At 39.2% G+C, this 25,076-nt stretch overlaps 2 protein-coding genes across 2 annotated transcripts; both read left to right on the top strand.

Moving 5' to 3' along the window:
* Positions 1-9,210: 9,210 nt before the first annotated feature.
* Positions 9,211-9,950, top strand: Obp83b (Odorant-binding protein 83b). The gene is made up of 3 exons (XM_020961353.2): positions 9,211-9,317; positions 9,369-9,444; positions 9,504-9,950. The coding sequence occupies exons 1-3, from the start codon at positions 9,243-9,245 to the stop codon at positions 9,779-9,781; spliced, it is 429 nt and encodes a 142-aa protein (XP_020817012.2). The 5' UTR covers positions 9,211-9,242; the 3' UTR covers positions 9,782-9,950.
* Positions 9,951-12,044: 2,094 nt separating this feature from the next.
* On the top strand, positions 12,045-15,488 carry Obp83a (Odorant-binding protein 83a). The gene is made up of 5 exons (XM_020960957.2): positions 12,045-12,262; positions 14,491-14,717; positions 14,781-14,856; positions 15,038-15,294; positions 15,356-15,488. Exons 2-5 carry the CDS (start codon positions 14,604-14,606, stop codon positions 15,371-15,373), a joined length of 465 nt encoding a protein of 154 aa, XP_020816616.1. The 5' UTR covers positions 12,045-12,262; positions 14,491-14,603; the 3' UTR covers positions 15,374-15,488.
* The last annotated feature ends 9,588 nt before the right edge of the window (positions 15,489-25,076 follow it).

Below are 25,076 nucleotides of genomic sequence, written 5' to 3'. Positions count from 1 at the left end.
CGCTTAATCTGACCCCAACGTTAAGATTTCTAATCTACAAAATGATCTTAATTTAAGGAACTTTCTCTTAGTGTGCACCCCATTTCCCTGTAACTTTTTATAAGACCGGGAAAAATATTTATTAAGACAAGATCACTCTTTATATCTTTGTGATCAAAAAGGAGATTTAAAAAAAAAAAACATTAAATCTGACCTGAACTTTAAGGTTTCTAATCAACGGAATGATCTTAATTTCAATCTTCAAATCTTTCTAAACAAAAAGGGGTTTTAAAAACCTTAAATCCGACAGCAACTTGAAGCTTTTTAGTATAGAAAATCACTTGAATTCAAGGACCTTTCTCTCAGTGTTCTCCAACCAATTGGTTTCGCTTTCGCCAAACAAGGCTCGAGTCCCTGTATGCGAAATATTCTAAAGCGAAGCTCAGCTCGGCTCAAAATGGGTGTCAACCCCTTGGCTCGGTACATGGCAAAAAAGTTACCGGCACTGTGGCCAGTCTGCTTTTGGTTTTACCTTTGCTGTATTGCCACCATTGTGAGTGTGAGAGTGGTGGGCCCTGAACTTTTGCCATTATCAGTGTGTTTGGAAAAATCCCAGCCCCCAGGAAAACCCTTCTCTCAGTTCCCGGCACTGATATGGTATTTTTTGATTGGTTTCACAGAGACTTCAAGTGGCGTTCGCTTTGCGTTTTAATTGCCAACTGAAAATTTTGTGAGGGGGTTGGGTGTGGACTGGACGGCAAACAAATTTAAGTAAATATTTTTCTAGGCTTTTGTCTGCATCTGTCGAATTGGTGAGTGAAGAGTGTTGATGTGACTGTGAGTTGCTCTTTCTCTCTTTTTTTCTTTTTCCTGGGAAATCCAATCAAAGAAAAGCATCCTTTTCTCTAATTTAAAAAGCAGATTGATTGGTTTTGAAAGTAAATGTTCTCTCTGGGTTTCTTTTATGGCTAATAAACGAGGAATATTAACTGTGAACTAAGGAAAATCTACAGAAAAGCTAACTTTATTTGTTAATTCAATGAAATTTTATTTAATTTACAAGTTATACAGTCGCAGGATCATTCATGAAATAGCTTATTTTATAGCAGTTTCGCGAAACTTTTCAATCTGACCTCTTTGAAGGCAACTGCTGTTCGGTCTATTATTAATTGCTAATTTGTTAATTAAAATCACTTTGGCTGGCACATTGTTATGCGCAACATCTTAGCCCACTCTGACTTTGATGTGACCTTAAGTAGGCATAATTATAATGCATATTGAAAGCCATATTCGGCCATTCGGGCGCTGCGTATTTATTTAATTACAATTGGGTGGAACTTTCAACTTGAATGGCTGCCGGCGCCCTGCCCACGCCCACGACACTACAGAACAAAGGGCCGAAAGGCGGACAAAAGCTCAATGAAAAGGCATTTAATAATAATATTAGTCAACCGATAGCCGGAGTTGCCAAGCGTTTAATTAATGAAAACATTTTTCGATGCTTGCATGGAAATGCTTTTCTTTTTAAAGGGAGCGACTCAGAGAAAGCGAAACTGAAAGCCAGGGAGGGGAAAAAATAAAAACAAGGCCAACGTCTTTCAACCGTTCCTTAGTTTTGCTCTCAACTCTGGCAGCAAAAAAACTTTTAATTAAACATTTTCTGGACGGGCCTGGCTTGGCTTGTTCTGTTTGCCAAAATAAAAAAGAAGTAGCATCTTACGACAAATTGCATTAAAATACATGGAAGCAAAATAGAAGCCGCACAAGCCAAGTTATCGCGGCACATTAGAGAGTCCCGCCGCCCAGCATTTAGATCTAATTAAATTTCCAACTTGTTCGCTGTTCGTTGTCATGCAAAGCCGAATAAATTTCGGCACATACAACTTGAAGCCAAGGCTAGGAACTTGGCCCATACACACATAGCTATGGCAACAGATGAGCGGAGGGCTTAAAGCCCGAAAAGCGAAAGAAGTTGACAGAAAGTTTTAATAAGGCTGGGTGAGTCCGAGCAGGCAGGAGTCAGGATGCTGGAGGAGAGCTTGGAAAAAAGAAAAATAAATAATACGAGTAGTGGAGAAGTGAGCAAATAGAAAACGCAGCGGGGCAAGCTGGATTTTCTGGCGGGAGGCATTCATTAGAAAATTTCTGGCCAGCTATAATTAAAGTTTACTTTTGCCCTGTCCGATGCAGTAGCAACTTTTCTCCTGCAAGTATTTTTCTTCCCATTTGCAGCTGCAAAACTCTGATAAAAAAGTTTATAGGTGGAGAGAGTGAGTTTTGGGTCATGATTTTCAAAAAGACATTACACATTACAAAAGCTTAAAAACAGGAGCAGCAGCCACAACAGCTACAGCAGCCATTAAATTGACATCGTTTGCATTTATTTGGTTTCATTCCCGTTTTTTTTCGCCTGACATTTTAGCATAGAAATTCGACAGGAGGTCGGATCGCCAAGGACCGCGGACAAAAATTTCCATAGCTGCGGCTCGCATCGAGCGCGTGGGCCAACCCTTTTGATGTAACCGCGCTTTTCACTGGTGAAATCAACGACGAAAAAAAATGTAGAAAAAAAATTGGTGAAAAAAGGTGATTTTAGTACTGATTTTTAAATACTCTTGCACATACATTTTCATGTAGGTTAATTTGTATTTAAACTAGAGCAAGTAATCATAATAAAGCTGTAGATATTTTCTGGAAAATATTTGAGTGAAGATTATCATGGAATATTGAGCTAAAAATGTTAATAAAATGTAAAACTTGTAAGTTAAATTGAAATATATTCCCGCTCAAGGACCTGCCTTAGACAGGCTGAATATCCTTTGAAAGGGTGTAGAAAAGAAAAGGGACACTGGCAAGATGGTAACGCTTACGGAAAACAAAAGGCAAACGCTGCTCCAGATGGCAGCTTGCCCTCCTGCCGTTCGCCGAACGCTTTTTGTTTGCGGCCGTGTCATTTTTACAGACTAAATTAAAATATCTGGCCGAAAAGCAACGCAAAAAAATGGCGGTCTAATTTACATTTGTAAAGCAAATGCCAGAGAAGCCTTTCAACCGCCTTTCGGGCTTCGGTGGAAGGGCAGCCAAATCTTAATCACTGTCAAGTTCAAACGCCCCAGGCTCATGAATATCAATGACAATTCTGAGCTGGGACTCTTTCTTAAGCGTTTTTCCAGTTCAGTTTGCCGTATCAAATTTGAGAGTGGCCAAGTGTTAAATGAATTTTTTTTACATTTTTTTTTTTTTGGTATATGAGAACTGTGATTTCTGGCGGCGACGGCGTGAGTACATTTCATTTCATGTTATTTAACAAAAATTAAATTGAGTTTACTTTGTTTTTGTAGCCGCGGTGTACGCGGAATTGAATGCATTTGTATATTTTGCTCTTAATTAATTTTTAATGACATACAATTTTGTGTATTTATCAGCAATTTAATGCCCAAATGCATAACGGTAAATTTCCCGGAACCCAGTGGTCAAAATGAGGCAAACCAAACTCACCCAGATCCAGTTAGTTGAACTATGGAAAATGTTTTTAATTTTTTTCCCCCTCTAAATACTAGGCCACAAAACATATTTGCTGAATTTGGTATTTGTCCAAAGGCAATGATAAAAATGAATAACGAATTAAGAGCTTAGCCAAAGGCGATCGGATATTAATATATATTTTAGCGGATGATGATTTTCAAAATAAAATTAACACGCGAAAGATATTGGACACCTTTTTTTTTTTTGTTAATTTATATAAATTTATTATTGATTTTATTGGCTTAGGAAAATATATCATTATTTAAAATTGAGTAGTTGAGCGCAAAACATTTTATTTATTATAGGTTTTTAGAGTCCTTAATGGATAAATGTTAAATTGTTAAAAAGTGGTTATTTTTGAAGTATTTGAGGTTGAAAATTGACTTAATTTCCCAATAATTTTCCTTCTCTTAATAACACTTGATTTGCAGGCCTTGTCAAGTTCTGTTTTGGTCTTGATTTCCCTGATCCTTGTAGTCAATTACAGATACGCTAATAACTGGAAGAAATCTCTAGCCGGAAGACCGACCCAGTTCCAGTTTGCAGTCGCCGTCACAGAGTTCCAAAGGCAGTTCCATTGCCATTTCCCTTACCGGCTAACACACAGCTATTAGAGCACAATTTTCAAATGTGTGCTTGGCTTGCACTTTGGCTTAATGCTTTCATTTGAGTGGCCCGCATGCTCAACTTGCATTTAAGTGCAAAACTTTCTAATTATGTGCCCAGAGAGTGAACTAACCAGCGGCAATGGAACGTTGGCGGTCTGGCGTTGTGAATGTGAATGTTTATACTGATGACGACTTGAGACGACTACGACTGCATTGCCAGCGGAATGGCGACTACAACACGCTCTTGGCAAATTAATAGACTGTAAATATGTTAATGATGAAAGTTGTTCTCCTTTTTGCTTTGAACGGAAATGAGCCCTGCTGAAAGGCTGGGCAAAAGAAGAAAAATCCAAGGACCACCACCGAGCATCAATAACAATCAAAAGCAGTAATGAGTGTGGCAATAAAAATATTAAATTTCTCCACTAAATTCAAATGGATCTACAGTGACCTTGCCTTGTTATTTATTGTGTGTATTTTGCCGCTCTGACTCTGCCTAGTGCTAATTTAAATTTATTGTGCCCAAGCAATTTCCAAGTGGCCCCGCAATAAATTTCAAATGCTAAGCCGCCGCTCAAGCCGCAATCATTAATTATAATTCATTGGAACTGGTTATACAAGCCTTTTAGTGGGTCCTACGTCTAGGTCCTTTTTGATGAAATGCGTAGAATGGAGTCCCACAAACCTGACAACAGTAAATCGATTATGTCCAACAGCAAAAGGGGTCTAATGCATTGCGCATAGAATTGCCACAAACTGAATGCACTGACAGAAAAAGTGCAATACCAGTCGAAGTTTAAATGGTTGTAATAGTTTTTAATATATTAAATATCTATACTTTGAAAAATGATAAGTAACCATTGGAAGGGGTCTTTTAATTAAAAGAACATTAATATTTAAATCACTTTTACTTTCAATCTCTTCAAGAGCTTCAACAGCTCCATCACATCATTATTCTGAATTTCTATATAAGTATTAATTACTAACAATAGGTTCTCTTTATTAAATGAATACTTCCAGTGTTCATTTGGGACAGGACTTTGGTCAGAGTTCATTTAACGAAGTTGTCGTCCAGCTGTCATTTGCTCTCTAGTCCTGCGGTTCCCAAAACTGACGATGGGCGGCGGCGGCGTAACTTTTCATGTCGATGTTCGATGCAGCTCCAAAAAATTACACATGTAAATTGCATGTGCAAACCGCAAAAACGAGTTGTGCTATTTAGTGTGTTGCGTTCCCCAAATAAGGTGTCAATAAATTGTGCAGCCAGTCGAGGCCAGTCGGCAACCATCTGAGTTCCTATGCCAATGTTGCCTGCAAGCGTTTAATTTGCAAGTGTCAAATGTCAATAGATTGCTGTCCGATGCTCAGTGCAGCATTAAAGTGCATTATTATGGCCCAGAGCCAGGAGTGACAAGGATGCTATGGCAGATGGTGTGGGGCGATGACAGCGCTGCCTAAACCCAAGTCAAACAATTGTGAGGGTGGAGGGGAAAATGAAAACAAGTTGGATGCTAGGCTAACGACCTTGGAAATACCCTATACTCTTAGTTTTGCGTTATCTCAATGACTTGGCCACACACATCCCCTTAACCTATCCGACCTTTTGCGTGGCAATTTTACATTAAAACTGTGGCACCAGATGCCAAAAACTTTAATTACAGCGCACGCACTGCCCTTACCCTTCCCCACTGCCATTCTGCCATCTAAATCTATTATTTGGCAACATTCTCGGGGTGGCGGCAGTGATTAAAAATTAATTTGACATTTTGCGCTTGCATGTCAAAGTAGGCAAAGAGGAGAGAACCCGGGGTCCTGTCCGAAACTTTTGCCAAGCGCTTAGCTTGCATAGTAATTAATGAATGCTGTGGATGGTATGGGAATCGGTCTGGGCCAAGTGCAATGGCCATAATTAACGCGTTTCGTGTGCGACAAATGATGGTGCTCAAGGTTCTGGTGGGGAGAGGGAGCTACTCACATTATTTTTAATGGCTCGGTGCGTGTTTTATTTGCGCCTTCTGTTGTTTTTGCTGCTGCTGTTCTTATGGCAATTAACTTGTTGCCTTAACAGCAACGATTGTTTCATGGCAGCTAGCCATTTCTACACCGATTCACTCACTGTGGGAAAATTTGTCAAGGGTTAACAAAACAAAAAACAAAGTGAGTAAATCTAAGGAATAATTAAAAAGGAACAAGCTTGGTACAACACCTTATATATTTGGGTGTAAAAAATGTACTTGAATTACCTTAAAGGTCTTAATATTGTCAGTTTAATCACTAATTTTCTCTCGGTGAAATTTCCTTGCTTACAAACATCTTATGCCACAGTCCAACGGGGCGTATACTTAATACAAGTTGCCTATTAGCGCGTTATGCATTCTCGCACCTCTTAGAGCGATATTTGATTGGCAAAAGGCTAATTTGACTGAAGCCTGTTATGCAAGCTTCGTGGCAGCAGTCATAAGTCTTTCAATTTGGCTTGGCACGTGATGGCCAATGAGCCACTGAGCCACTAAGTCGCCGGCATCTCCCCCGCGTCACTCACGTGCATCGATATCCAGCTTACGGCTACTTAAGTCTTGAGCTTTCCCATTTTCCCCCCACGACTTGCAACTTGCAACTCGCTGTCACGTGTGGCATCTGATTCTGGGAATAGATAAGACAGTATCCTCATTATTTCTCTGCTTTTTTGTTGCAGCGAAAAAGAGTAACATGGAAGATTTATAGGATTAAAATATTAGGTGGATATTTTGAAAAGTTGCCTTATGCATTGAATTTACGCTAATCTGCTTTCTAAATTAAGTTTATTTTTTGGCAAAACTAAAACATGGTTGGATGCAATGAAATGGGAAGATTTTCCACCGATTAACGAGTTTAACTTTTGTGCTTGCGAAGTCATCAGTCACTATGTCAGCTAAGTATTTTGTAAATCTTTAAAGGAAATGGAAACGCCTTTGCAGGGAAATCTTTGAGCTATTTCTTTTGTTTACACAAAGAAAAATTGTTTGTTATTTAACGATATTTCACTCATTGTTTAGAAAAGTGATTTCATTTTGAGAAGAGAGGAGAAGTACAGGAACCCAGTTCTCTTCTTTAAAAATACAAATTTTTGTTTAACTTTGTTCAACAACTACACATTTTAAGGACCGTTCTTGTAAGTCATTTATTACTTTTTTTGTCAGTGCTCTAATTACATAAGAGATGCATCAATTGGAGTTTTTCAGATGAGCTAACCCAAGAGCAAGGTGGACATCCTGGGGAGCAAATAGCGACCTGCTGAGTGTCGTCCTTTGAGCACTGAAAAAACGACATGCAACGAGATGCAAGGACTGGAATTATTTGGGATTTATGGCTTATTACTAGTACAACATTGCGCAGCTCCAAGGAGGGGAGTTTAATGAATAAAATATAAGAAAAAAAAGTGGAAAATGTATATTTCATCCAGCTGTTGCCATCATCTGAAATTGCATAATTGTCGCGCCTGATCGATGGCGCTCATAAATCGGATGACTGGCAATGACCTAAAGCATATTTAATTATTTAATTAGCGCTATCTAAAGAGGGCATCGATAATTTTATGCATCGACAAGCATTAATGGCGTCATAATAAAATTAATACATGGCAGACAGCCAGCTGCGAGGGAGCAACATACCCATAATTATATTCCACGCATCCCCAGACAACGAATGCAATTTCTGTTGCACTTGCCACTGCTGCTGTTGCTGCTGCTGTTGCTGCTGCAATTTATGTTGCCGTGGCAGTTGCAATTGCATCAAGCCACGATGCGTATGCGTATGCAATGCTGATTGAGAGCAGCGCATAGAAATTGCTTTGATTTCACGGCTGATTGATGTGCTCCGGCACTGGGGATGTGTTGCCAACAGAATTTGAACAAAAAGCAGGAAGACCTACAAGTGGAAAATGCAGCTTACAAAGCTGCACAGCAGTCTGCTTCCCAATTAGTCAAATAAAATGTATTTATTTTGAATGAAAAGGTTGAAAAAGCTTAAGGCAGATTATCAAAATGGGTCGTTTAGAATTTTGACCTAAAAAAAAGTTTTAATCAAAGGTTTTATACCTTTCAAAGGATAGGCAAGAGACCTTAATACTTGTAAAATATTTGACCTTAAGCCTATAAATGCTTTAATGAATAAAAAATATGAGGACATATGAAGCATTAAAAAGACTTTAATAAGACTTTCTTAGTTTCAGTAAATCGAAACACATTTCACAAAATATTGAGAATTTTTAAGCAGTTTAAAAGATTGTATAACTCTGTCATCTGACTTTTTTTCAACTAATTTACTCAAAGATGATATATACATCTTTGTGCAAGAATGTTAAAACTAGCAATATTTTGATTTGACTCCAACAAAAGTCTGCAATATCTCTGTCGCAAATTTAAAAATTTTAAACACATTCAGATGTGATTTGAAATATGTAATATACATTTTTTTGGGGTAGAAACACTGATTGATGGCGACCCTTCAGTGCCCAACTTCAAGGCAATTGAGTTATGTCGAGCATTTCAAATATATTTCACTATTGTCTACGCAAATTTGCTGACGTTTTGGGGAGTGTCAAAAGAACGCAATTTGGAATTGAATTTGACATACGTACGTACGCCTCTTCGAACAGCGATATTTGTCTTTTATGACATGTTTCCCCCGCTACACACACACACACACACACACACACAGACACACAGAATAAAAACGTGGCAACACTTGTAATTTGTGCGTGTTGGCACGCCCACAAAAATAAAGTATTCCAAAACAGAGCTCGACTCAGAATCGCATTGAACCAATTCAGCGTGTCGCGGATGACACTCGAAAAATTGCAGGTCTCGGCCACAATACAATCATTGCTTAATTTGTGTATTTTCCAGTTTTTAGTCCTCCATTTGGCATTTTGCTATCAATTGCCGCTCTGTATGGGCTGTCATTTATTCATTTGGCTCGCTCGCGTGCTGCCTGCCAAATGGATTCACAATTCGATTGCAAATGGCAACCTGCAATTAGTGTGCGTTTCTAATGACAGTCATCACAGAGTCCGCATATGGCAATGGAGCCCCGGGGCTGTCTCATAAAAGGGCCCATTCCCAGCCCATTTCCATTCATTGTGACTTCAAAATGCTGAAATGCCTAGCTCTACCCATTATTTTCCTGGTCTGTGTGACTGGCCAGGAGCCTAGACGCGATGCTGAGGTTGGATCTATTCGAAAATTGTAGTTTTCCATATTTAATTCATATTTGTAGTATCCACCACCAGCAATTCTGAAGTTGGCCAAGCATTTCCACGACATTTGTGCACCCAAAACTGGCGTTACTGATGGTAAGGATAATCCTTACTCCTTAAGATAAATAATTTTCTAATATTTTTATCATTTACAGAGGCCATCAAGGAGTTTAGTGATGGGCAAATTCATGAGGATGAAGCTCTCAAATGCTATATGAACTGTCTGTTCCATGAGTTTGATGTGGTGGACGAAAATGGCGATGTTCACATGGAAAAACTATTCAATGCGATCCCCGGGGAAAAGTTGAGAAACATATTGATGAACGCTTCCAAGGATTGCATTCATCCGGAGGGCGACACATTGTGTCACAAGGCCTGGTGGTTCCATCAATGCTGGAAGAAGGCTGATCCTGTCCACTACTTTTTGGTTTAAGACTTAGTATATATTTAGGAAATACTCTTAGGGCGGAACTCGGAGAAAAGGCGTTTAATCAGAGAACAGGCAATGAACCATCAGTTGTGACCTCCTTGCTTACCATGATTGTTAGGTTTTAAAAAAATATGAATAAATGGTTATAGGTGAAGCATTTACAAAACAAAAACCACTTTAATCAGCTTTATAAATTAGGATTTCAAAAATTGTAACTAAAGAACAAAAATGAGTTACTTCGAAATTAATTGATTGAGTCCTTGTACCATATAGCCTTTCTGTTGGCCTTTCTCAATTGCATTTACCTGTTGGCTGTGCAGAGAAGGCCGCCTTTGCTGCTTCCATTCGAAAGGGCTCAAGTGGACTTCAACTCAGAAGGATCTCCCCGATATTGAGCTACTTACAAAATCAGCCCCGTCCATCCTGGATGGGACAACAAAAGCTGGCAGTGGCTATTGTGGGGATTGCTCTTCCTTGATTACTTTTGCAAGCTTGGAAGTTTACGTTTTTGCCTTTCACTTCGTTTCGTCTGGCTCGGAAGTTGATTTAGTCTGCAATGCTTTGACCCACAAAGCATTTGCCATTTGTATACACAGAGGAAAAGAGGTCAATATTGGGGTTCAAAATAAATAGTTTCCTGTTTTTACCCTTATATAATTTTATTCAAAGGTTTGTTACACAGTGAAGAAATCATCTCCGACCCTACAAACCATATATGTATATTCTTGATCAGCATCAAAAGCTGAATCGATCTAGCCATGTCTTTCAGAAATTAAAAATTTTCAACATTTTTTCAAAGTTTTAAAAGGAGTAACATCGTTATAATAACCAATAATTTAACAAAAAATTTAATAATTTAAATTGTAAAACTCAATATGCAGATTTTAAAACCCCATAAAAACAAGCACAAAAAGCTATCCGAATTGAATTTAATGGATTTTTGGCTTAGTTATGGTATTTAAAAAATATTGATTTACCCTAAAAATTACCATTTAAAAGTATCGATTTTTATATGTATCCATATATTAGGTTTTCCTGCTAAAAAGTCAATCATTGCCATACATTCTGATTAAGAATCAAAATCTTAATCATTAAAGACTCAAATTTTCAAAGTTTTGTAATCATTAAAAGTGTAAAAAATTGATAACATTTAAATTTTTTTTTAGATAGCCCAATATGCTAGTATCTTAATAAAAGTCATCAAAGAAAAGCATTCAAAATTAAGACCAGTAAGTTTAGTTTAGCTAAGTTATGATCGATTTTAAAACTGATCCCAAGATCCTATAGGTAACTTAAAGGGTATAAACGCGTTTGCTTCTTGAAGTTAGCTTTCCTTCTTCTTTATTCCACCCTTACAGGGTATTATAATTTTAGTCAGAAGTTTGCAACGCAGTGAAGGAGGCACCTCCGACTATATAAAGTATATATATTCTTGATCAGGATCAACAACCGAATCGATCTAGCCATGTCCGTCTGTCCGTCTGTCCTTCTGTCCGTCTGTCCGTTTCTACGCAAACTAGTCTCTCAGTTTTGAAGCTATCTGAATGAAACTTTGTAGTTAGCCTTCTATATACTCTCACTCGTATATATGTCGGAACGGGCCGGATCGGACGACTATATCATATAGCTGCCATAGGAATGATCGGAAAATTAAAAAAAAAAAAATTTTGTAACATTTTCAGTTTTCAATAGAAATGGAGGTATAGCCATTTTCTATAAGTCTTAAATTTTGTGTCAAATTTTATGAAAAATGGACGACTATATCATATATGTGCCATACAAACTATCGTTTTATGTAGAAGAAAAATGCAAATCTGTGAATGAAAAGCTGCAAATATAATATGTATAGGTGAATGAAATGAAAGCAGGTATTACTTCATTGTTTTTTAACACAAATATATATAATTTATATGGTATGGATTCCTAGTCATAGAATTTCTATCTGCAAGGGTATATAAACTTCGGGTGCCGAAGTTAGCTTCCTTTCTTTATAAATATATCTCTAATAGTTTTAAAGTAAATGTTTATCAAATTCTATTGAATTTAACTCTATTTACTAGTTTTTTAAATGCATCCTCACTCTCTGTTTAATAATGCAGGAAGTTCGATCCAAATATATTACACATTTCCCAGTGTATAGGGGAATTCTGCACCTAATCATTAAAGACACGTCAGGGGGCGAGACCCTTGAGTTTTGGGCCTGCACTTATATGGGCGATGCCATTACAGACACATTGCATCCATATGAAGCGTCAATTGGCCCGATAACTGAGTGCGGCAGTCAGTTCGGTTGAGGTTTCGCCAAGCGACGGCACAGCGACGAACTTGGCCAAAATCAATATAAAAGCCAAGCGCTGCAAACGGCAATAAAGCAAATTCAATTGTGACTGCGGTTGTCAAACAATCTCTGCGTGGCGTGTGTGTGTGTGCAGTATCGAATTTTTGCCATAACCACTCGCACTAACGGAGGGCATTGGGACAAAGGTAGGTAGAACCTGCAGGAGCCAAGCCGAAAGAAGGCCCAGGACGAAGGCGGGCTAGGGGGTCGAAGGTTGCCCAAGCATAGGCAAACGACGCGTTGCAACACGAAAATTGAAATGGCAATTAAAAAACCATCCATCGTTCATGCCGCACACAATACATACATATGTACTACATATACACACCAGTCCTCTATATTCGTCCTGCAAAAAATGCGATGTTGCTGTAATTTCATTCGTCGTCCTCCATTCCAGCAAGAGTGTGTGCGAGGATGTTGGTGTGGACCGAGGACGAGTGGGAGTGGGAGTGGGTGGTGGTTGGGTGGTTGCAAGTTGAGGGGCGAATGTCGTTTTGTGGCTTTGTTTCGGTTGTTGCGTTGACATTTGATGAAACAAAAGTGACAGTTGGGCGCAAGTTGAAGTCTTTGTTTTGTGTATTTCGGTTTTACAATTTCAAAAGAAGCGAACGAATGGGAAATTTTATATTTTGATACCCTGGACATCCGGTGACAGGTGGGGGGTATACAGAGATGTGAATGTGTATTAAATAAATATTATATTATAATAATATATAAATAATAAGAATAACAGTCCCTAAAATTGTTGGGTAATTCAAGGAGCAGAGAAAGCTCTTGAAAATTCATAAGCTTTAAGATTTGAAATTCATAAAATATATGATTTTCTTCTTAATATGCAATAATATATAAGTTTCTTCTTAATATTCAATGATATTATAAACAAACTCATAAATTCATATATATATAATAATATTAAGATGAAACTAATATATTCTATAATTTCAGTATAAATAATATAACAAAAATGTTGTTATATCTATTTTATTGTAATAACTAAACTTATATTTCCTAAATTTACCAGAGTTCTTTACCAATTCTTAGAATTCTTATTTTAAAAATGTAGTTATTCGACAAACTACAAATCCCTGTTTCAATCTTTAATTTTGCCAAGAAGATAAACCTTTTACGCCTTTAAATGTTCACTTGGTTTGTGAAAAAATTTCCATTGCCGCCCACCATACATCATAAGGAATCCTCGATTCCCTGAATCCTTGAATCCCTAGCTAGGCAATATATCACAGTCGACCTGAGCACAGAATTCATGAGAATACGCGGACCAGAGAGAGCAGCGATGGCGAAGTGCCACGTGGGCATATGTTTGTCAGACGAAACACGACAATTGTAGACTTGTGACGACTTCGCTGACGTCTCGGGCACAGTTCCGTTTCCGCTTTGGCGGGAGCTTTTTGTTCGGCCATCAGCGGTTGGAATTAATTTAGCGTGCGCTGAGCTGGCAAGAAACAAATGATTTTTTTGCTATTCTCGTGGCTAAAAATACAAAAAAAAATATACAACAAAACAAGAAAAGAAGCTGGATTTGGGAAGCCGCCGTTGGTATACCCTTGCAAACATCGCACCTTAGACAAAAAATCAATCAATTAAAATTGGAAAACGTTTCTGAGCTATTTGTTACTAGATTTATAAATATTCATACTCATTTAAAAATTAAATTTCGTTTTTTGAGAATTGTAAGAAGAATTTAACCCTTTATAAAATAATGGATTGGTAGATCGACGCGTTTGTTGATGCTGATCAAGAATATATTGTATTATAGGGTTGGAAATGAAAATACCTTGCAAATAAATAAAATTACAAGAAAGACGGCAAAAATGCTAAGGCTTGGTACTCATAAACATGGGCGAAATTCAGCACTGAAAACGTTTAATATATTTCAAATAACATATAAATAAGAGAAATATATTTTCATGATTACTGTTTGCTTACCAAAATATAATATCCTCTTCGGTTAATCGAATGACATAAAAATGAAACCCTAGAAAAGAAAAAAACTCATTTAAAATCAAAACTAAATTATTCTTTGTTTAAAAAATTAGAGTTAAGAAGAATTAAACTAGCAATAATCAAGAATTTCATTGTATATATCCCTTTCGCCTCGGTGTACGCACTTACAGCTACCGACAGTGTCATTGTCCAGCTGTCACGCGTGGCACATCGTCGTCAACAGCATCTGCATCCTCATCCTCATCCTCATCCCCATTCTCATCCTCTTCCTGATTCTTATTCGGATTCGCATCCCATTCGCTGTCCCATCCGACGCTTGCCCTCGTCCTGGGCCGTACTCTCTTATGCATCGTCGCTTTTGTTTCACGTTTCACGTTTATTTTTTCCTGGGGTCCTTTTTTGTTTTACTCAGAATTTACAAACAAGGCCGAGACAGAGGACAATTTTTGCTGTTTCACAGTCGAAAAGGAAAGGAAACTGAACGAGTACGAGACGGGCAGGGAACTCTGAGAGAGCCACATTAAAATGGCTTTGAATGGCTTTGGTCGGCGTGTCAGTGCGTCTGTCCTTTTAATCGCCTTGTCGGTGCTCAGCGGAGCGCTGATCCTGCCCCCGGCTGCAGCGCAGCGTGACGAGAACGTGGGTTAATGAAGTGCCCGGCCACGTTGCCACGCCCACTTAAGCAACGATTTTTAATTGCAGTATCCACCGCCAGGCATCCTCAAAATGGCCAAGCCCTTTCACGATGCATGTGTGGAGAAAACGGGCGTTACCGAGGGTGAGTTGTAGCATAGTGGTCCTGCTCCGTAAGTGAGCCTATAATTGCAGCCATCGTGATCTCGACCATTTGGCCAAGTGGTGCATTTCCATGCATCGCTACATTCTTGAGTATCAAATGAATGGTTACTGGTATTCAGCATTATTATTATCCTTAACAATAAGAAAATGTATCCTTACAGCTGCCATCAAGGAGTTTAGCGATGGAGAGATCCATGAGGATGAGAAGCTCAAGTGTTACATGAACTGTTTCTTCCACGAGATCGAAGTGGTCGATGAGAACGGGGATGTGCACCTGGAAAAGCTCTTTGCCACCGTTCCGCTCTCGATGCGCGACAAGCTAATAAACATGTCCAAGGACTGCGTTCATCCCGAGGGCGATACCTTGTGCCACAAGGCCTGGTGGTTCCACCAGTGCTGGAAGAAGGCCGATCCCAAGGTGAGAATTTACCTTAAATACCCAAAAAAAATCCACTCCTTAAGGCATACTTTTCTTACAGCATTATTTCTTGCCTTGAACACCTGGATGATCCTTTTCTCTGATTAACCCGTTGACGGCCCCACCCTAATTGTATTATGATTTAGTTTTTCAATAGCTGTCGAGGAATAAACGTAGCCGAGTTGTGCATGCAAGCCGTTGGAGCTTTCAATTATTTGTCGACTGCCAAAAGGGAAGCACTCAATGCGCTCAAAAGTGTGCTACAAAAAAAACGGGGCCGCACAAAGGCGACTGCACGCACACACACACCCACACACACACACGCGCCGCTTTTGACATAATTTATACGCATTGTGAGTGAGTGCACGCTTGTGTGCCTGCAACGTGTGTTTTTCAAAATTATGCGTAAACTTCGCCAAGCTTGTTTACGCCGACAAGCGTGTTACGTCGCAGCATTTAACATAAACGCGAGCGAGCTGCTGTTTTTTGCGCTTTTCACTTCCCATTTTCCGTCAAAGCGGAAAAAACACATTTTAAATATATGTATATTTGTTTTAAAAATACAAAATGGATGGTGAGGGAGGGGTCACCGAGAGTCATTAGTTTAGCTCTGAGTGTAGCAAAAAAAAAGAAACACAATTTTAAATATCACATTGGGCATCAATCACATTGCTTCGACACCACATTCTTTGGGAAAAATAAATAACATTGACAATTATTGATGTGGTTTTGAAAAAATTGATTTAATTGATTATCACAACGAAACAATTTATAATAAAAACGTTTTATTTGGTTAGGCTTTAACTCTATTATCATGAAGACAATATAAATAATGTTATATTAATGTAACTACTGATTTATATTATATATTTTTTTTTAATTGCTGAAATACTTTGAATTGATTTACAAGAACTCACATTTATCGAAATCACTCCTCTTTTTTCAAGATCTTTACTTTAAAATACTTCCCCTATCAACTTTTAAATAATAAAATCATTTTAAAGCATTTTTCTCAGTCGTTTATGTATCCCTTCTGCTGGCATTATATTTCCAGAGCCATTAATTCTAATTTTTTTGAATTTAACATATATTTCATTGCTGTCGGTCAAATGCTCGCTGGCACCTTTGAAGCGTCGGAGTTGGGTTACAGGGCGGGTTTTCCAGGGTGGGTTTTTTATTGTTTCGACGACTTGTTGCGCCAAGCTTTTCATTTCAGAGTCAATGATTTATGTTTTCACTTGCGCCCCACGTCCCTTTAATGCTCTTTTTATTATTTATGCGTATTGGTTTTCATTTTTCTCCATCGCTTGAGTGAAAAGTTTACTTAAAAAAAGAGAGAAAAATGCGCTTAAATGCGCTAAAGATCTTTCCTTTGGCCCTTGTCCGTGTAATTGTCGGAAGAAGCTTAAGGGAAGCGGAATTCTTTATTTTTTTGTTGAGTCCGGCCAGCTCATTATTGTCAGCTGGCAATTTCTCAGTTGGCGTTGTCATCATTACATTTCACTTAATACTAATTTCTTTTCCTGCCGATGCACTGAGAACTGAAAACCTTCCATGGGAACAACAACAAAACTTCAAAATATATTTGGATTTTGAGTAAAACTCAGGCAAAAGAGGGTCAAGATAGCTCACTGAGCTCAGTTTTCTCAGTGTTTAAGTTCTCCCAATTGAAGCCTACACACATCTGCTGAACTAATTTGGTAAATTGAAAATTTTTTGACAACCTTCAATGAAGTGTGGCCGACGACACTTTACGCTGTGCGGTTCATTGAAGACGGGGGAAATGGGATCGGATAGAATGGGCCTTGGTGCCCCTCAATGGATTTCCACACGAGCAGCTTGAGCCATTTAGGCAGCCAATTAGCTGCCCAAATGTTGGTTAATTTCCTGGCCGCCTGTTTTTGTTCCTAATGATACAATCATCTAATTGATTTGGCCGGCCCCCCCGAACCATTTTCATTTTCATTTTGTCGATGCCTTTGCTTTCGCCTTTGCCGGTTCTGCACACAATTCACCGCGAATTTGCAGGCTGACCTGTTTGGGTAAGCAGTTCATGCATTTGTAATTCGAAACTGACACAGTTGGCAGCGGAATGCGATTGGATTGGCAAACGGAAGGACTCCGCGTCCGAGTCCAGTCCGAGGGCCACGTGGCACTGGCGGGGCGTACAATTAATGGAAGTTTAACTGTTCAATTGAAGCTGATTTTTGTTTTTTTTTTTTGGCCGCTTTCCTTCTTTCCGGGGGGTTTTCTTTTTATATATTTTCATACTAGGTGCTTGAGCGATGCAAGGGTATGTTGGGTTCATCAAGAAAGGTGAAGGGATATTTTAATTAATTTTAATATTTTATGTTGGAGCATTCTTTGTGTTTAATCATAGGTATTATGATCTTGAAAATATAAAGAATGGTTACCAAAAAAGTCTATTTAGATATTCCAACGCCTGAATCTTGTAATTTATCATAACTTTCAAGTAATCTGAAAGTTCTCTCATCTCTGGAGGAATGATTTATATTTCTAAACTATTTCCATTGATCTGGTTAACTCCAGTTGTTGGTTGTTAGATCTCTTACAGGGTTTCTTCTTGGTCGACTATGGTTTTTCGACTTATTTGAAATGAGTACAAGCGGCCGTGTTCCTTGCCATTAGGGCACTTTGTTCATTTTTCATTTCGTTGAATTCTCTGGCGCGTTGGCAAAGTTTTTTTTTTCTTCACTAAACGCTGCCCCGCTTCCAACTGCCTTTGCACTTATTTTACGCTCTATTGTTCGTTTTGTCGGCCACGTCCAGAGCAGAGAGAGAGCACTCACTTTCTCGTCCTGGCCTGGCCCAAACTGGCCTGACCCATTCATATTTTCCTGTAATTTTTTTCCGTTCGCTCACAACTTATTCTTGTCGTTTCCCGGTCAAAATGTAATTCAAAGGGAATTAAATTTTTCCTACGTTTGTGTTCGCTTTTGCGGCAAAAAATTTAGGTTAGATGCAATGGCTGGATAATTAGCATATAACTCGACAATTGGCCACAGTTTTGTCTTGTCCGTATCCGCAAAGGTCTGGCAATGGGATTTGCATAAATTGACATTGAATGCAAATTTTTGTATTTCGTCGCCATTCCGTTTGCAGAGGCGATCGAAAATTGTTTTCGATGTAGCGCAAAATGAAGGGGGGAAAAAAGAGCGCCAAGCTAAGCGTTAACAAACAAAACTCGATAACGAAATAAGAGCGGGTTCTATCTGTCGATTTGTATAAAAAATCAAATTAGTGAGCCATCCAGAAATGCAGCGACAGCTGCACAGTGAGAAAAGTAACCAAGATCACATGAAACTAGTTTAGTAATTTTAATATACTTATTTCAAATAATAAGAATAAAGTATTTAGTGATTTGGTATACATTTCATTAAGATTTCTTTATTTTATTCTAGGAAAAATAATATCTTTCAGTGTTTCTGTGGCGAAACACAGACATTAACTTGGACAGGCAACTGAATTGAGGCATTGCCGGACAGAGTGGCGGCAGCCAGGAGGATCGCATCGGTTCGGTATTGGTCCTGGTCACTGGTCCTGGCCCTGGCCCGGGAGCAATCAACCCTGGCCTGGTAAAAAGGACCCATTCCTTTCACGATTTTTAGTGCATCCGGCGAGGTTGTGTAGCGGCTGTTGTTGCGCCGCATGCTGCCGATTTTTTTTATCCTTTTGTATATCCCTTCCATTTTTTGTTTCCTTTTTTTATAGCTGCCTGTTATCGGATTTGCATGGGGCATGGTGAGTGTGAAGCGAGAAGCCGAAAAATTGTTTAAAATCGAGCTGAAACATTTTTCGTGGTGGCGAGCCGCAATAGATTTAGCTAGAACCTAAAACTATATAGTATATATATGGTTGCGACTAATGATGATTGAAAGGATTGAGGCATTTAAGTCACAATTTGGCCATCAGAATGGCAACACATCACTTGGGGTTTGGTACGAGTTAATATTATATAGCATGGTTTTAAAAGGGGCTTAAGCGTCCTTTTATATGTTTCAGTACCATTTTATTATCCTTATTTATAATATGTAGTATTTTCTGTTTAAGATTAGTTCCATTTGATTCATCTGCAAAGGTCTTTCAACTTCAGCCCGACCTAGTTTAGTAATTTTCTTGTTTTTTTCCCCACTTTTTCCCACTTTCCCACGGTTCATTTGCCACGCATTTTTTTCCACTCGTCACAAGTAAATGTTAATAGCATCAACAGTCAGTTCAACTGACAAAACATTCGTAATGCGGCACAGTTGAGGGGCTGACAGCAATTACGCTCACTTGCCTCGTGTTTCCACTGCCAAATGGTCTCATGCTGCATTTAATAATTGCGCATACGCAACGTTGCCCCCTTAAAGCGAGCCAGAAAAGCGACTTCAAGTGGAAGACATTTTATTGCCCGGCAACACACACACACACACACACATGTGTAAGACTATGTATATATGAGGGCTGCACAAAATAGGATCACAAGAGGCAGGCAGTTAGATTTCAAAACGAGCATTCACCCGAAGCAGCACAAATACTTCAGCTTATCCTTTGTCTTTTGTTGCAGCCTTGTTGCATTAGTGACGTGTGCCGAGTGCTCGGCATTGTGTCCAAGTCAGCCCGTGGCGATTCATCTGCACAAAACGGCGGCCCTAGTCAAATTAACCTCCATAGTTTAATGTCTCTGTGTGTCTCCTCTTGCCCGACTTGTGTTTCTGGCTGACAGACATGGTAGTGTCAGCTCAGGCCAATCCGCATGCAACGTACATATTTGTATATCCCAGCGGTACGTTGATTATGTGTCTCCCGGGGGCCTACACCTCAGCATAGCGATGGATACGTGAGGCAGGTCGTGAATCAAGACTTGCAACATATATTTACACAAGAAATATATATTACGAAATATTTATTTTTAGTGTTATTAAGCCTCTTCTGATTTTTAAAAGAGTTTTATTATTTATTTATAAACCTGTCACCATCTCTAATGTCTCTCCTCTACAGAACTTGTTGCAATTGTATGCAAATTATACTGAGACTGCTGTCTGTTCTCATGTTCTATGTAAATAAGCCGACAGCCAAATGGAAAACAAGACGCAATCGTAAACCTTGCAGGCCATTACGTCTGTTTTAGATTGAGGTAGGAGCCAGTGCCATAGTCAGAGTCGGAGTCGGATTCGGAGTTGGGGTCACAGTTGGAATCGGAAGCGGACTTGGAGTTGGAGTTTATGGTGGGAGCTGCAGAGTCACATTGCCAAAATGTTAATGAATCAAAGGCTACGAAAAGTCTGCGGACAACTACTGGTTGTAGGACAGGAAACACACGTCGGGACCGAAAAGGATGGTGGGGGTGGACCGAAGGTGATGTGGGCGTGTTGATAACGAGCAAAGGCGCCAAAGTCATGCATAATTAATCATTTGTTAATTATAGACTTTGACCCCAGTACAGTAGCTATTCAGCGGACTTACCTGTCGTCATCCCCACACACACACACACACACACTTGACACCTGGCAAAGTAATTGCCTTTGTCCACTTTGAAGTTGTTTAGTTTTTGCTTTGGGGCTCATTACAACGTGGGCGTGGCAAACGCCTCTCCCCGCATTTATATAAATGAACTCGTCGCAGCTCTACGCTGAAGAATCACAAATAGAGAACGGACATCGTGTGTGTACACTCGAAAGAATATTAAGTATTTTGAGAAATATGATTTTCGATAGATCAATCATCATTTGTGGAAGTTTGGTGCTTGAACATCCTTGAAAGAACGTTGCAAGTTTGTTGCTAATGAAGAATATATATTCTATAAGGTCTGATGCACTTCCTTTTTGGTTTGCATTTCTAAAAGATATTTTTCTATATTTTTTTCCAAGTGTGTGTGTGTTTTGGCCACAGTTCACGTGCAAGCGTCTCTCTCTCCATCGTCCTGGGTCCTGGAACATGGTGGGCAGCTGTGCGAGCGAGCTGAACGAGAGTGCTGGCTGTGCCATGTTTGGAACAGGAAATGAGCACCTGCTGCTTATTTATATTTTCCGCTCACTTGAATGTAAAATTACATCATATTTTGTTTTCGTTCTTTCAGCTCCTGATGCGGCTGCTGCTTGCCACTTGTACTAGTCTGAAAATTGCTGTGTGAAAATATTTCTGGTGGAACATTTGAAGACAGCTGGCTGCCACAAAGGAGCCAAAAAAAAGGCAGGTTCATGGTTGCCTTTTTTTTTAAAGTAGTTGGAACACCTGAGCTGAGAGAGACCATTTTAATTGCCAGTGCTGTTCATAAATTTTAAATTAATTTGCTTGCTCCTACAGCATGATAGAAGAAATTGTAATTGAATATATTTTCGTAAAGTTAGAACAGCATGAACAAAAAATATTGAAGCGAAATTTAATAAGCGAGGAAATATGCTACATAAAAATATGTTTTTTATTTTATATTGTATGTAGTTAAAATACCCAACAACATGGCCAATCATAGGAATAGTTTCAAATTGAACAGATTCGCTTTAAGCAAACTTCTATTCATACAAAATATTAGTTAACTATTTGTACAAAATGTTTGCATACCAAAGGGGCCATGAATAGGTTTTTGCCCAGCTGCAAAAACCGCTGTAGAAAAAGTTCCCTATTTGTTGGCCGTTTCGGTTGCAATGTGGTAACCACAATGTACGTGAAGTGGCGATGGGACACAGCGAGCTGGCCAAATGCTCATATGCGAGTTGTTTATGTTGTCGTTTTGTTTTTGTCTTTTTGTGTTTTTTTGGTCGTTTTGTTGGCCGCGCAATTCGCCAAATGTTCAGTTGGTGTTGGCTGCCACCGCCGCATAAATTGTTGCCGCTTTTGAGTTTAAGCCAACAGTTTGTTTGCTGGTCAGCCAGGGTACTAGCACTCGTACTCCCCATCCGCCGAAGTCTGACCGTTAGTTAATTGCTGTTGCCGCTGCAACATGATTGCACTTATTGGTCAGCAGCATAATCAAATGTGTAACTTTTTCCAGCCGCATGAAAGTTTAATTAGAAATCTCGCACACAGGGCGTATGCGTAATGTAGTGGGGTGCAAATGAACTTAACACCAAAATAGCATTTGTGAACTATAGTTCACATGGGAAATGAATTTTCTAAAATTGACAAATAATATTCAACCTTACATTAACAACATATATGTGCAATTTAACTTCTCTGTTCTGTGTGTTGCCCCTTACACAGAGTTAAGGCAAAACTAATTTTAACTCATAATTAAGCCACTTGCAAGTCGACAGCCTCTCCTCTCTTCTGCCCCCGTAATCAAGCTTTTTTTATTTTCCTTCAACTCTGACTCATTAAAAATAGCAGCAACAACGGGCTAAAACAAACAGCCAAACAAACCTCTCACCTTACACAGCTCTGCCGCTGGTAGCATATTTTACATAATTTCTTGGACCAACGCAAATGCAAGGTAATGCAGCTCTCAAGTCAGAGGCGCTAACTTAATTTCCCTGCGCGTATAATTGCAGGCTCTGGACCAGTTTGTTGGCAAAACTTTTGTTGGCTTAATTGAGGGCATCATTATTTGGCTAACAAGAACGGTGGACTATATCCCCCAATTATAAGTCAAATGAAAGTTGACCCGTCGACGAAATGCATCCACATCCCCAAAAAAACCAGGCCAAGTGAAGATACATATTTCGGGTTTAACGTTTCATTTAATATTTAGCCAAAATTTACTCGGTACCATAAATCAATGCCAAACAACAGGCCGGGGGATCCCTTATGAATACTCAAGTGTCTCGCCGAGCAACAAATGGGACAAATTTCCATTTCAAGCCAATGCCGCATAAATGGCACATAATTTACGATACGAGCAACAGAGAAGCAGCAACAGTAGCAGCAGCAGCAGCGGCAGCGGCAGCGGTGGCAGAAGCAGCTAACCAAACATGCAGCTAACTATCCCAAAAAGCTGGTAACAATATTAGTTAGCATGAGCGGCAACAGCAACAAAAGCAACCCAAATACACTGAGAGGAAATGAGTAGAGAAAGCTAGACAGGAAATTTAAACAATAGTTTAAGAATAGAATTCTAGACTCTCTGACATGACTAGATATATTTTCTGGTGATGCTAAATGAGCATACAGAAAGAAGCCTGTCTTCAAAGACTGATCGTTAAGGATTCTCTTGATTTATTGAATATTATTCTCAAATTGACCACATTAAGTTAATAATATATGGAAAAATTAAATTAGAAGAATTATTTCTAGTGTAGTGGCACCATCCGCTCGGAATCAGAGAGTAAACTTTACGTTTGTGTTGCCTGTTGTTGGGAATACCCGCACCCGAAACTGGCCGGCGTCAATGTGTGAAGTAATTAATTACAAAGCAACTGATGCGTATCTGTGTGTGTGTGTGTGTGTGTGTGCGTGAGCCTTGGGTTTCGGATTATGATGCATGATCATATATGTTGTTGCACGCATACTCCACTCCACTTCCCTCCACTCCACACACTTGAAATCCAAAACCCACACGCAACAGACACACACCTGAGCAGATAGGTAATGCTAACTCACAAATATGAACATATGCGAACTCACACCTTTGGGTCTTCGTTTCCTCTTTGATTTCTAGTGGCCAGAAATTGAATTGATTTACACCTGTGAGGTTCTGATGCACTTCGGTAATTGCACAAAGCAACAAAAGACTTGACCATCGTGCGGTGAGCCTGACATATTAAGATCGGGCTAAGACCAAATGTATTTATTTAATTAGTCTTTGAGAGACAGATCTATATAGAACTCAAGGTTTCCTAGCGAGTTTGAGTTTATATTTCCTTAGGTTGTTATATTAAATATATTTAAATAGTTGTTTCCTTACTTAGTTTCTAAGTTCCAGAAAAATACTTTTAACTAATTTCTTATAACACAGATGTAATATGTTAAGCTGGAAATGTTATGTCTCGTTTTAATCATAATTTATGGACATATCTTTTGAGCTCTTCCTTATTTACACACTCCCTCCCCGCATAAAATTCATATGTCATTACTATATTCTCTAGTAAATTCCAGACGCACCATAATTTCATTTCCTTACAGAGAGAACCCCAAAATCCGGGTAGCCAAGGGTATTCCTCATTAGCACGACAACTTTAGGCGTTGTCTGCCATCGGGGGCTAATTGTCCCGTCGACTTTCTATGGGCAATTCGATTTAAAATTGCGGCTTGGGAAGCTTCAAGGATATATATTTATGAATCCCAAACACGTGATGGGCCCAAAAAAGTGCGAGGGTGCCAGCGATTGGTGGGGGGGCGGGGGTGCATTTAAATTAATCACAGTAAAAGCGAATTGCCCAAAACAATGTAATATCCCGTGCAAGGTCCTTTGGGGAAACGGAAATCTGTAAACCGTGACGAGACCGAAACCAGAGCCTGTCACTGTGTCAGTGAGTGAGTGTGTGAGTGTATGAGTGCGTGTGTGCGTGGGTATCCTTCTGTTTGTGTGCGTGCGGTTGCTCAAATTAAAACAAAGTGTCGTGCGTTTGATGAAAATGTAACGCATTTTGCTTAGCCACCCAGCGTCGCACATAAATGCTAATTGGCTTAAATGTATACGCGTGTGTGTGTGTCTGCCTGTCTGGGTATGTGGGTGTGTGTGTATATTTTCGGTATGTCACCTCCCCCATAAGTTTTTGACGGGGGAAACGTTTTTCTACCAGCCAGGTGTTCAAACTTAAACATTTTATAGTTCGGTTAATTGTCAAAGCCATGGCAAAAGGCAGCCAAAAGTAAAAGGGTGCGCCAAACATTTGATGACTCAA

The sequence above is a fragment of the Drosophila serrata genome, unplaced genomic scaffold (assembly GCF_035046125.1).
Source record: "Drosophila serrata isolate PLE 108 unplaced genomic scaffold, ASM3504612v1 contig_30, whole genome shotgun sequence".
NCBI classification, from domain to species: Eukaryota; Metazoa; Arthropoda; class Insecta; order Diptera; family Drosophilidae; genus Drosophila; species Drosophila serrata.
Note: the sequence above shows the minus strand (reverse complement) of the source record. Positions and strands in the feature narration are given on the sequence as shown.

Coding starts and splice junctions, on each gene's coding strand:
- Obp83a (XM_020960957.2), top strand. CDS start 14,604: ATGGCTTTGAATGGCTTTGGTCGGCGTGTCAGTGCGTCTGTCCTTTTA. Junction 14,718..14,780: donor CAGCGCAGCGTGACGAGAAC/GTGGGTTAATGA, acceptor TTTTAATTGCAG/TATCCACCGCCAGGCATCCT. Junction 14,857..15,037: donor GAAAACGGGCGTTACCGAGG/GTGAGTTGTAGC, acceptor GTATCCTTACAG/CTGCCATCAAGGAGTTTAGC.
- Obp83b (XM_020961353.2), top strand. CDS start 9,243: ATGCTGAAATGCCTAGCTCTACCCATTATTTTCCTGGTCTGTGTGACT. Junction 9,318..9,368: donor AGCCTAGACGCGATGCTGAG/GTTGGATCTATT, acceptor TCATATTTGTAG/TATCCACCACCAGCAATTCT. Junction 9,445..9,503: donor CAAAACTGGCGTTACTGATG/GTAAGGATAATC, acceptor TATCATTTACAG/AGGCCATCAAGGAGTTTAGT.